Genomic DNA, 13,123 nt, shown 5'->3' on the forward strand with positions numbered 1-13,123 from the left:
GGTTTGTAAATACAGGGGCCACTAAACGCTCTCTGACATGTCCCAATGCATCCTTTTCACTGCAGCAAATAGAAAGTCAAGAGAGAGCGAAAGTCAAGGCAAAATACTATTAGCAACTATAATGTTGGAGATGTGCAGAAGCAGTACTAGGAATACAAAGTAAACTTGTCTCCATGCAGCTGTTATGGCTTTGCCTGGAGGGTTTAATACTGAGACATGTCTATGGCCATTGTGACAGGCACGTGACACCACATGGCCAAGTTACAGGTCAGATTTGTGGAGAGGCGCTTAGGCGTGTCATGATACGTACTATATCGACTTATTGTTCAATATACGAAAGCTGGAACAAGGTACTTTAGGGCTCTGTATTTATCATGTGTACAGTTCTTAACAATAGTGGGGATATTTTTGTTATTTTTGATGTAACACAAAAAGATTTAAGCTGTAGAGTTGAATAAATAGCTTCTCTGACCGATTATTGGTTCATTCTGCTCTTCATACTGTATGTTGCTGCTCAAGCCTTTTAATGATTCTGTATATTTAAACATTAGGATACTGGGTTTATCATTATTGTTATTGTATCAGTGGCATCAAATAGTTTCAAAATAGCAATACAATGTCATGACAGGTGTAGGATCGATCCTCAGAGAAAAAATGCATGGTTTTCAAAGCATTATTGAGCAATGAAAATACTGTTAAATGAATAAATGCAAAGTAAACTGCCAAACTCTGGAATATTCTAGGCAGAGTAAAAATGTCTCCATACTGGCAAACCCCTTTGCAACAGAAAAGTTATATTGTGCACCTAGACCTGTCAGGATAACAGATTTCGAACCACGGTGCATTGCTACAGAGAAATATTGGGATAAACGTTCACATTGAAACTACTAGCATCATTAAAATACCTGAGCTGCAACAAATAAATAGTAATAATTATCCATAAAAGTTATATATTGTACCCTCTACAGCTCAGATCTTTGGTTATGACATAAAAATAGTAAAAATCTCCCCCAAGAAATTGTGCACATGTGGAGCCTCAAAATGTACTGCAGCTTTCATCTACTGAAGAATAAGTCGATATAGTAATTACAGGCCTAAGTGCACCTTTAAGAAACACAACTATAGATTTGATTGTTCTGAGTAAAGTGTTGTGTGGTGGGAGGGCATCCAGAGTAAGAGAATAAGTCATTAATTTTATATACTGTGCTGGATACTTTGTTACAGAACTTATCTTATTACCGTAAATTTCGGACTACAGAGCGCACCTTGATATAAGCCGCACCAGCTAAATTTGAAGAGAAAATCAATTTTGTACATATATAAGCCGCACCTGAATGTAAGCCGCAGGTTTTCATATTGTAACATGAGACATTTACACAGAAAGACGGTGCACCGACACGCTTTTTTTTAAACTGTGCCTGAAAATTGGCACCAACACGACATCAACACGGGATGAACACATCTGCAGGTTTAGAAAATAAAGCTGCACCAACACGGAAAATCTGCTTTTATTTCCTCTGAAAACTTTTGTCGTCTGTTTACATTGACCAAGTTGGATTCATTGATGTCGAGCTTACGTGCAGTGGCTCTATTTCAGGGGTCGGCAACCCGCGGCTCCGGAGCCGTATGCGCCTCTTTCAGCCTTATACTGCGGCTCTGCGTGGCTTGGGAACTAACACAGACACAGCTCAGTCCTGCGTAAAGAGCCCTGATTTTCAGACGCTGTGCGCACAGGGGTCAGGAGCAACTTTGGCCCGTCCCTAATGACACACTAATAAGCTCGTCCGTAGATGTATCATGAAAATCCTGCTGGAAATCGCCACAGAAATCTATTTGATGTAGTAGCAAGTTTATTATCTGCTCTTGTCTCCGCGGTGACGTATCACGTATAACACATCAGACACGACGCACAAAAGTAGAGCCAAAAGCGAGTGAAAATGAGCCAAAACAAAAGTCTTTGGAGAGCTTTTTAACAAAGGGGAAAAGGACAACTGAGGAGCCAGAAGAGGAGACTACGACCTCCAAGAAAAAGAAAGATAAATTTAACAGAAATTAAAATCTGGGTTTGTCGCTGCAGGTGACTCACGCGCACAGTCCGCTCTACGTAACATACGGGAAAAGCAAATAAGGCAATGAAACCTTCAAAACTGCTTTGGCACATGGAGAATAAGCACCTGGGATAAAATGATACGCTACGAGTTTTTTTGTTGTTGTTTTTTTAAAGAAACTGCGGAGCAGAGTAGACATAATCACATAATCAGTGCGATGCATGATGCAGCGGTTTGGTGAGTTGTATTTTTTTATGCACTTAAGTTGTTTTTGTCATATTTATCTGCCACGTGTAGAAGGCTTGTCCGTGAAAGTAAAACCTACATTATTCTGTTACATTATTATTATTATACACAGTGTTATCTTCATTTTAGATGTCAAAAAGTATTTGCGGCTCCCAGTGTTTTATTTTACGTGGAAAGTGGGTCCAAATGGCTCTTTGCGTGTTAAAGGCCGACCCCTGCTCTGTTTCCTTTCTGTTTCTTTATCTTAAAAACGGCATCATATCCATTTCATGATGCGCAAAATGATCGTTCAAAATCAAAACTAGTGAATTCTTCAGAGCAGAATCTTTCCCCACGTCTGTCTCACTTTTACGTTTACAGCTAGAGAGCGCCCCCCCGGGGCCGTTATCCAGTAAAATTCCATATATAAGCCGCACTGCTGTAAAAGCCGCAGGGCTCAAAGCGTGGAAAAAAAGTAGCGGCTTATAATCCGAAATTTACGGTATCTTCAGGAACAAGTTTATAAGGCACAGTGGCTTGTTGTTATGTTTAAGGGTCAACGGTAAAAAAAAAAAGTGATATAGTTATTATGGCACAGGATTTGACCAGAGTGACGCACAGCAGATGTGAATCATGTGGTGCTGGCTCAGTGTGGTGTTCTGGTTACAACACAGATACATCCTGGCTTAAGCACAGTCACAACAGACGTACCTGGGAAATGTCAAAGTATCCTTTTGTGGAAAGAGCCTTCAGACTAGACACAGCACGCTTTGTTTCCAAGCAGGTACAAAAGAAATCCAGGTTTTTCTATCCAAATACAGTAATCGTAGATAGTAGTGTGTAATTTCTACCCCAAAAATTTAGAAAAATACACTTAAATAGATGAACATGCCACAAAATTAGTTTAGGGTTAAGGTTAAAATGTAAACACAAAAATAAAAAACAGGATATACTAAAGGGTAAATGTTCACATATAGTGCTTTTCCACCTTTAACCTCCTGAGACCCGAGCTCTTGCATGACAGGCTTTATTCATTTCCCTTTGTTATTTGGGCTGATTGGGACCTGATGAGTCTAAATACAAAGAATTATCTTTTTACATTATGTAGTTTCTGAGAAAAAAATATGTAAATCAAATGTCCTCATATGTGGACATTTTAATCATTTTGATAAAACATTTGAATAATGATTTGCATAAACTATTTATTATGACCCTGAAAACAGCAACATTTGTCCTGAATGTAAAAAGAAAATGAGAAACAACAATTGTGCCTCGTGGAACAATGTGTCTCATGTGAAGTGCTGCTGACAGAAGCAGGAAGAAAATAATAATAATAATAAAATAAAATATTCTAAACATTCTAAACTCTTAAATGAATATATATAATATATTTGCATTGTTGCTGATCTTGTTGCTGTTATTCTTCTACTAAAAATTTGCATTGTGGCCTAGACCCAAAATGTGTTGTCCACATATGAGGACGCCAGGTCTCAGGAGGTTAAGGCAACCCGCTCGATGAATGATGATTACGCCAAGAGCAGGATTCGAACGCTCTACCAACTGAGCCACTATCACCAGCTATTACTACGACCCCCCAAAAAAAATAAAAATAAAAAAAACCAAAAAAAAAACAATACTATTCATTGTGGTATATGCCAATGAGGTTGAGAATAGTGAAAGAAAAAAAGAAAAAAGATCTTCGGGTATTTGTTTTATTATTTATTTTATTATTATTGTATTATTTTTATTTATTTAATAATACATTTATTATTGTATTATTATTATTATTATTATTATTATTATTATTATTATTATTATTATTATTATTATTATTATAAGAAACGCTGGCCCTAGACCGCCAGCGTTGGAAAAAACTGGTTCACCTGGTCGGCTCAACGCGTGGGGACGGGATGCCCCCCTCCCCTTTGCTGGAGCCTTAGATAGATTATAAGAAAACACTATTGTTGGCTCTGCACTGTCTTTGTCATTGACAAAGACAGTGTCATCATGGATATGTCGTCTTTCACATTACATAACCTAACCTTGAGATAGAGTCAATACAAGTCGACGGCCCTCTATACGGTATGCAGCGTGTGTGCAACATGTCATTGCTCTTGTATAGGGACATGTACCTGAATAGGATTGAAGCAGACCTATTACGCAAAACTGACTTTTGTAGATCTAACCATGTTATAGTTTACCATTTACTCACCCGAAGTTGTATTTGGAGTGATTTGTCTACTGTATATTTGAGCAACCTTTAATCACTTATTTTCAAGACGCTACGTTGCCGATCACGCCACCGGCATACGCCCACTGATCTGTACTTACTTCCTTCTCCAGTTTTATGTGCTTAATCAGTGATGCACATAGGATTCGGAAACGTTACTTAGTCATTTTGGTACAGATTTAAAAAAAAAACAACAATGAAAAACGCTATCTATGAGGAGCCAACAACTTCAGAAAGTCCTGAAAAGTCCTATCCCTACAGAAGCAAAGGGATATTGTGTTGAAAAGCCTGTATATTATTTTTAAAAACTGTTACCCACCAATCTGACATTATAAAAAAGACATATTTGAAAACAATATTTTAACCATCTATTTTTGTTACCCTTGTTTCGAAGATTATACCAAACTAGAGTAAATATTTCTGTCACTTTTTGAGGCCATTTTTAATCATTTTAATTCTAGACAATATACTTGATATTCCCAAAACCACAACTGTCGATGTTTTGATATATCTTCCACCTCTAAACAGGAGTAAAATGCAAAATGATTCCCGAGTGTCCTCATAAGGAGCTCTGTCCCGCTGTGATATTGGAGTGACCTTTGCTGGTCTTGTGTTCTTTTTCTCAAACAGACGACTTATGAAGAGGGAGAATACATCATCCGACAAGGGGCCAGAGGAGACACCTTCTTTATCTTCACCAAAGGAAAGGTGAGTCTGTCATCGTGATAATTCCCGACCATCACTCAAAAGCAAACTACCCATTTGCCCCTAAAGCTGACACACGGTGCACTGGTTAATGGCGGCGGGTCTGAATGTCTAATAAAAATGTTCTGATTTGCTTTTTAAGTCAGCAATTTTGATTTATTAGCTTTGAACTAGTGTGAAAAAGACAAATAAAGTGTCAAAAAGTGTCAAATTCAATGGTATATGTCCGACCTGGGGTGTAAAGAGGCTGACGACTGTGGCTTGGTTTACGTGCACGCCAAAATAGGATTATTATTTAACGTTTGGGCCGTTAAAATTTACATTACAGGCAAAACGCACAAAATGATGTGAGTAATCAAAAGGACCATGATCAGAAAGAATGACTTTAAGTAAATATACATGATAAACGATAATATTGACCATAAAGCAAAATTATCCCCCCAAAATGTTCTAAATGTACAATACTTAAGTAGTTTGTGTCTATAATGATTCATAATACAGCTCAAATATTGACAATATTTATCGTGACAGGCCTAAATGGGATGATTTGGCTGTTTTCTTGCTGTATAATGTGTTAATAATTCTGAGTGCGCATGTTACCGCAGCCTGTTGCAGCTTGTGTGCATTTAGCCGCTGACAAATTCGATGTAGGGGGGTATGAAAAAGCGTGGAGGCCTGTCATCAGTATTCTTGAGGGGAACACTCTAAAGAGGGGAACTGAGCAGCGTTCAAGTCACCTCTCTTCAGTGGGACAAGGACAACGTTTTTTGGTTTATGTGTTGTTGTGGCTTAAAGGGCCTGTATCACACTTTTTTTGCGATCTATGCTATAATGTTGTTTCTGCATCAAAAAAAAAAAAAAAAAAAAAAAAAAGAGTTGTGTTTTTTGTTTTCATTCACACATGTTTAACACACAAATCCTGCATATTTACGCTGAGTTCTTTTGTCAAATAGAAAACACTCTGTTCCACCTTGTGATGTCATGTGGTGATACAGGAAGTGCTCCACTGTGTTTTTAAACCCCACACACCTTCAATAGAATCAGTCGAATGATTTAAGGCCTCAACTTGCCGATCTCTACTGAAGTAAAGGTAAAAGGTAAATGTTAACTTGAAAACTACCACTTCGTGACATCACAATGTGGAACAGAGCGTTTTGAGCTTTGGAGATGTTACGGACTAATAATAAAGGATTAATCAAACATGTGTGAAGGAAACAAAACACAACTCCAGGTGTGTGTTTTGATGAGGTAACATCATTATAACATGACTTAAAGCTCACAAGAGACAATTTTGCCTTATATAATTTCACGTCATAATGCTATTTGGTGAATAATTCAGAAAGTAAAAAATAGAAAATGAATAAAATCACTCTATCAAGTACATACGATGAACCGATGTAAAAGTCTCTTGAAAAACAGATGCACATTCCTCAGTACACTCTTCTCACACAAAAGTGAACTACCTCCAGGTAGATGATAAAATTACTGCATAAAAATACTTGACCTTATTTTGTTCCATTTTTCCATTTTATTTTCTAAAAAACAACCTTGTTTGAAGAAAATGATAGGTCTCTAGTGAACACAATGGGATTAAATTGTGTTTTCTTTCGTAGCTCTCAATGTTAAATGCTATAATCATGTTTTCCTCCAAGACACATATTTCCAGGTTAAGAGGAAATAGTCGGTGATTACTTACACCACTTTAAAGTTTGGGTTCACATTGTTGCATCAACCAAGGTTTATTACTATAAAGAGATAGACAGGTTGTGGGATTGATTCCTTTGCCGTCTGGACGTGCATCAAAATCCCTACTCTCAATGTGTTTAAAGAGAGAATTAAAGAAAAGTTAAAAATATGATGAAGTAGGTTTATTTGTGTAAAATGCCAAACGTTCATGTACATCGAAAAGACAATGCCCCCTCTCTCCGGACGGCTTGAAAACGCCTTTCTAAGCTGCAGAACTGTTTTGTTGCTGTGTCGCCTGTGGCAACTTCCTCAATAAAGTCAATAGTATTTAATAGCCAGTGGAACTCAAAAGGCTAATTCCATTCAAATGTTATGTAACCGCAGCAGCAAGGCCAAGACACAGTACTGACGTCAGGAAGAAAATGGTGAATGTTTTTCAGTTGCTGTTAAAATGAGCAGGAATTCATTACAACTCAGTCAATATTTTGTAGTGGGATTTTATACACAACACAACAGCTTTTTTATAGACCCTCTGTAGCTTGTCCACAGGTTCCAAGAATCAAAGTGTAATTTTGTGTTTAATTTACGTGTGCATATCAAAGTGAAGTATGTGATGAGCTTTATCCATTGCTAAAATATTGCAAAGATATTCCTAACCAATTTAAAAAGTATGAAAGGAAACACATTTTACAGTTCAATGTTTTTCTGAATCTACAATAATGTTTAAAACGTGAGGTGCAAGAAATAAAAACTAGAATGAAACACTTCAAAACAGTAGTATCTATAATTAGTCAGAGAAAGTAAATAGTAAATAGTCACATTTTTATATAACGCTTTTCCACCTTCAAGGCTCAAAGCTCTTTACATCAAGGAACCACTCACACATTCACACACACATTCATACACCAGTGTACGCAGACAATGGGGGCAAAGTGGGTTTAGTGTCTTGCCCAAGGACACAGCGACAGTATTCATCTGTGGGAGGTGGAATCTCACTTGTGGATCAGTGGATCTGAGCGCAACAAATTATGTTTATGTTGAGAATGGGATTCGAAACGATTCTCTACAGCTCAAAAATGACTGCACTAAAAAAAAATAAATCCAGTATTCCCTCGCTATATCACAGTTCACCTTTCACGGTCTCGCTTTTTCGTGGAAGTTTACATAAATGTTCGATCGAGACTACAGCATAGTGGAGTGACACCTGGACGAAGAGGCACGGTCAGAGGAACTGTGAAATACACACTATTAATTAATTAAACAAGAGACAAATGTGACAAAATGTTAATGTCTGTCTGAGAAAAGTGTATAAAGTGTGTGGTGACAGATTTTACAGCAAAAAACATATATAATAATTGTAAAAAATAAAGCCGACTGGCCGAGGGAGTATTCTTCCAGCTCGATCCTTCCATTTCTTCCATTTCTTGTCTTTAACCAAGCCAGCGGAACAAGCCCATAAACAGACCTGAAGGCGCGCATACACCTGACCTTTGGAGTTTTGCCGCAGCTGTTTTCAGGCTTGGCTCTGTGTCCAGCTCACCCTCAGCACCCTTTTCTGAAGCGCAATCCCCCTTCTGGCCCCGCATCACCCAGACTACAGATCAGCCTCACCTCACACCTGCCACCTGAGGCCTACGCAGAGAATACAGGAGGTGGATTAAACCCCCCTCACCTATAGTGTCTGTGTATGAATGTGTGTGTGAATGGGTGAGTGGTTTCTTGATGTAAAGCGCTTTGAAGTGCCTTGAAGGTGGAAAAGCGCATAAAGTCAGACTATTTACCATATTTAGGATAGAAATATACAAGAAGAACAAAAAACAAAAAACAAAAACTGAACTATACATGGATTTTGCTTTGATTTGTGGTTGGTGACATTTTGGTAATAAACAGAAAATTAACTCTTAAAAACATCAAATAATATTAAAATTCGGTGCTACGATGGCATACATGGCAGGTTAACGTCTCCCACTAATTTAAATATGATCAGCTGGATATTTTATTGATTGTGGAAGGGTATGTGGGGTAAAACCCAAGTCAGAATGTAATCGTTTCATGGTGGTATCCCTGTTTGAAGGAAGTGACTTTGGACTATGCATTGATGTAAAAAAAAAAAAGCACAGTATCTTTAAACATAATTGGCAAAAAAGTTCTCTGCCATTCAAACTCAATCCTTATTTTTTTCACCATTTTGCATAACCCTCATCCGTTTGGAGATATTTGAGTTTTATTTTTAACATTATAGTACGCATGCAGTCCTTCTGAGTCTTATAAGTTGTGCCAGTAATTTCTTACTTCGAAACAAAAGCGTCCTCCCGTTGAGTGGTGTGTGTAATGCCGGAGAGGCAGACTTCCATCACTCAAACGTCAGTGGGCTAATGAAGTGGCGTCTGCTGCCTGGATGCCTGCGCACTCACGGGGAAGCCGCCTGTTCTGCCGGGTAAAGGCGGAGATGTGCACTCCGTCACGGCATATGCTTTTCCAATGTCTCTATAAACCTTTGGAAATAGCTCATTTATGAAGATGTACATAGCAATTTGGAGAAGTGATGGAGCAGTGGTGCTACTCACAGGACGACAGAACATATATGTCCATGTAAATATAAACCCCTACCAGGCGTGTCAGGTTGTCAGGTTTTATCAATAATCGTGATTACTCAGGTAATAATCATCACCACTTTAGAAGCAAAAATACTGTAAGTCATTTATATTAAAAAGTTTACTTTATTCTTCAGAAAGTTTGAGTTGATAAACTAGATGTCTGTGTATTTCCTCAGTCATCCAGGTCTGATCTATAGTAAAAGCCAAAAGTAAAATCTGTCAACTAGAAAAAAGATGATGTCTGAAGCCTCCATTCATGTTTAAGGAACGATTCTCTTTCCTAACAAAAAAAATACTTTTTTAACTCCCCTCTCAAACCATTTCTTTTCTCTGGCTCAGATCATAAACTGGGTCACATACTGTTTAAAAATAAGAATTCACATATTGTAAATAATCATTAAATTGTGGTGTCAATCGGGTCGGGTCGTGGGGGCAGCAGTCTAAACATGGACTCCCAGACTTCCCAGACACAGTCCCTCCAGCGTGTCCTGCGTCTCCCCCGAGGTCTTGTGTTGTTTTTGTCCTTAAATAGTTTCTTTGTTTTCCTTTTCCAGGCTGATGTGACCAGGTTTGAGCGGGTGGGCGGAGAAGCAGTGTTCGTTCGTAGCCTGGCCAGAGGAGACTGGTTTGGAGAAAAAATATTCCAAGGGTGAGTTGCCTCCTGAACTGTCAACTATGCTTCAAATCTCACGCCCATTATGCTCCCATGCCTCCACCCTCACCTGCTCTCAGTCTTTTACCTTCTATATTAATCTTGCTACAATTACTCGCATCTAATTCGCTTGTCAGTCAGGGATGCTATTTTTTTACCTTGGTGCTACTTGACGGGCAGGATCACAAATGAAAAAGGACGAGCGATGCACTTTGTAATGCTGCACAGAAATACATGTATGTGAATATGAAACCCCAAGACTGTGCTGAGAGATAAGGAAAACGTGGATAGTGGTGAACTTAAAAGGCTGATAATACACTATTTTCTGATTATAATGTTGTTTCCTCATCAAAAACATACCTGGAGTTGTGTTTTGTTTCATTCACACTAGGGATGAGACTATCAGCTCGTTTATTTGGATTTGTTCCTGTCAAAAAGCTGCTCAAAAGGCTGACTCTTTACTATTTATTTATGTGACAGAAGCCAAAGTGAGAACTCATTTTATCCACAAACTAATCAGAGAGAAACGACCAAGACTTAGATGTGTTTAAAATGGTTCAAACTCAGAGTGGGAGTGTGTTTACCCTCTGGAATTATGCATCTAAATAAAACATTGCACTGCTATAATAATCATTTTAAAACTAAGTGTTCTGCTTCTATGCTGATCCTTGTGTCAGTGAGTTCAGTGATAATTAGTGTAAAAGTGCAAGCAAATTAGAAAGAAAAAGATTCAGCTCTTTTAAAAAAAAAAAAAAAGATCTGGTCCAACTGTTCACGTTAAGGAACCGTTCAGACTAATAATACAGGATTACTCAAGCGAAACATGACCCCAGATATGTTGGTATTGTGGTAATGACATTATAACATGGCTTAAACCTTACAAGAATATATATATTTTTTGTATTATAGGACCTTTAAGAACTTTTTTGTTGATACATCTTTGAATGTTGGGAAGAAATCTGTAAGAATAATTCAAGGGAAGTAGTGCAATGTTGGAAGTAATTTACACTACTGACGAAATACTCCAAATAAACTATTCCAAATGTACAATACAATTAAAAGAAGAGCTGAAATAAATAAATATTAGAATGAATCAATCACTAGTGTTTTATATCTGGGTTATAATGACTCATAGGCGTTATTGATTCAAGCCTCAGCGGCTCATATCTTATTGTAGTAAAAGTTGCCCAGTAGTACAAAGACAAAGTACCTTCCCCAAATATTGACCTGCAAAAATGATTGTTCCATCATGTGTTGAATGAAAAGTCATGTAGTAATAGTAATTATTTTCACATGCCTAACACAGAGGCAGTGGAGGAAGAAGTACTCCATGTGTTACTTGAGTAAAAGTACAGATACTACAGCAAAGAAATACTCAAGTAAAAGTATCACATGAAAAAAAAAAAATCTACATAAGTAAAGGTGTTAAAGTACCCGTTTAAAAATCGACCTAAAGAGTAAAAAAATAAAAGTATATCTCACAAATTTTGAGACGTTGTAATAAATAAAGACGATCAAATCAATCATTTATTCTAACAGTTTTTATTTGTATATTTTTGTTCGCTCTAATTGTGAATGTGTTAAAAATAAAACACTCAGCTTTTTCAGCAGATCTCAGACAATAATAAAAAAAAAACTTAAACTTTTCAGCTCTGTAAAAAAATGTTGTGGAGTAGAAAGTTCAGATAGTGCTCTTAAATGTGGTGAAGTAAAAGTAAAAAGTATCCACTGTAAAATGTACTTAAGTAAAGTACAGATAGCTAAAATATGCACTTAACTATATTCCTTTAATACTTTTATTCCGTTATCTGCCACCACTGCACAAACGATACATTTCTCTCCAAAGACAATACAGCGCGGATGATTTGAAGTGTCCAGACTGAGATGATCATCAGATGTGTGAGAAAAATACTGACAGATGGACACTGAGGTTTGAACTGCCAGGAAAAAGTGAAGAGGAAGAGCAAAGATAACAGTTATAAATGTAATGAAAAATAAAGTTAGTCGGTGTGAGAGGAGACGCGGGCGATAGAAACAGGTGACTCACTTTGACAAACCCTGAAATGTTGAAAGTCGATAAGGTCTCCAACACGAAAAGCCAATTTGCCGTCTAGACGTTGATCTTATTCGGGAAATGTTATCAAAAGTTTCTTCCATCTCATTTCCAAAATCAACGTTCCAGAAGTCCTCATTATGACTGTGTATCTCTTGTGTCGGAGTGCTGTTCCTTTTCGCTCTATCAGATGAAACTGAGTGTTTTTTTTGTTTTGATAAGTGACAGTGGAGAATCTTCACAATCTCAAATCTCAAGTGACAACCCTTCTGTGCCTTCATTTGTGCGTTGCCGTGTTGGATTGTTATCTACATCGGAAATCGCTTTTATGATTGGTCGGTGGAGTCAGGCGATGTTGTAGCTCGGATTCAACGTGGTGCATGGTGTATATACGTTTCTTTAGGCGATGGGTGATGTTGTGGTTGTGACATGAAGGTAATTCTCGCAGTGTCCTTGGAGGGAGAAAATAAACTGTGCAGGTCTCGGTGCAGAAAGGGAAAAAATGTGTGTTTTACTCATGAAAAGATAGTATAAATGAGTTTAGCATAATGCATGTGTTTATAATATTGAAGCAAGTGGCGTAAATATGGTCTTAAGATTTGCATTTGTTCAAAACCTATTGTTATCAAAAATGAAATACTCTATTATTTCCTAGCAATAATAAACGCAATCGTGTCGTCTGTTTATCTATCTAAAAAACATCCCAGCTTACACCAAATCAGAATTTAGCCTTATTATTATTTTTCTTTTATTTATTTCATGTATTAAATATAAAAATACATCAACAGACATCATAAAGTTAGTCTGGAGGTTGGTGGTTCAAATCCCTCTCTCGACATAAATATTATCCACTGAGCCACAGGTTGGCGGTGAGATTCTTGCGCCCACAGATGAATGCTGTTGTTGTGTCCTTGGGCAACCCGCCTC

At 37.6% G+C, this 13,123-nt stretch overlaps 1 protein-coding gene across 2 annotated transcripts in view; it reads left to right on the forward strand.

Annotated features, from left to right (window-relative positions):
- LOC117382184 (cGMP-dependent protein kinase 1-like) overlaps positions 1-13,123 on the forward strand; it is a 169,686-nt gene that overhangs the window by 125,762 nt on the left and 30,801 nt on the right. For both annotated transcript variants that reach the window (XM_033979277.2, XM_033979276.2), the window contains exons 6-7: positions 5,134-5,211; positions 10,046-10,140. In XM_033979277.2, coding sequence (XP_033835168.1) covers positions 5,134-5,211; positions 10,046-10,140 — 173 coding nt within the window. The remainder of the gene's footprint in view (positions 1-5,133; positions 5,212-10,045; positions 10,141-13,123) is intronic.

The sequence above is a fragment of the Periophthalmus magnuspinnatus genome, chromosome 15 (assembly GCF_009829125.3).
Source record: "Periophthalmus magnuspinnatus isolate fPerMag1 chromosome 15, fPerMag1.2.pri, whole genome shotgun sequence".
Taxonomy (NCBI): Eukaryota; Metazoa; Chordata; class Actinopteri; order Gobiiformes; family Gobiidae; genus Periophthalmus; species Periophthalmus magnuspinnatus.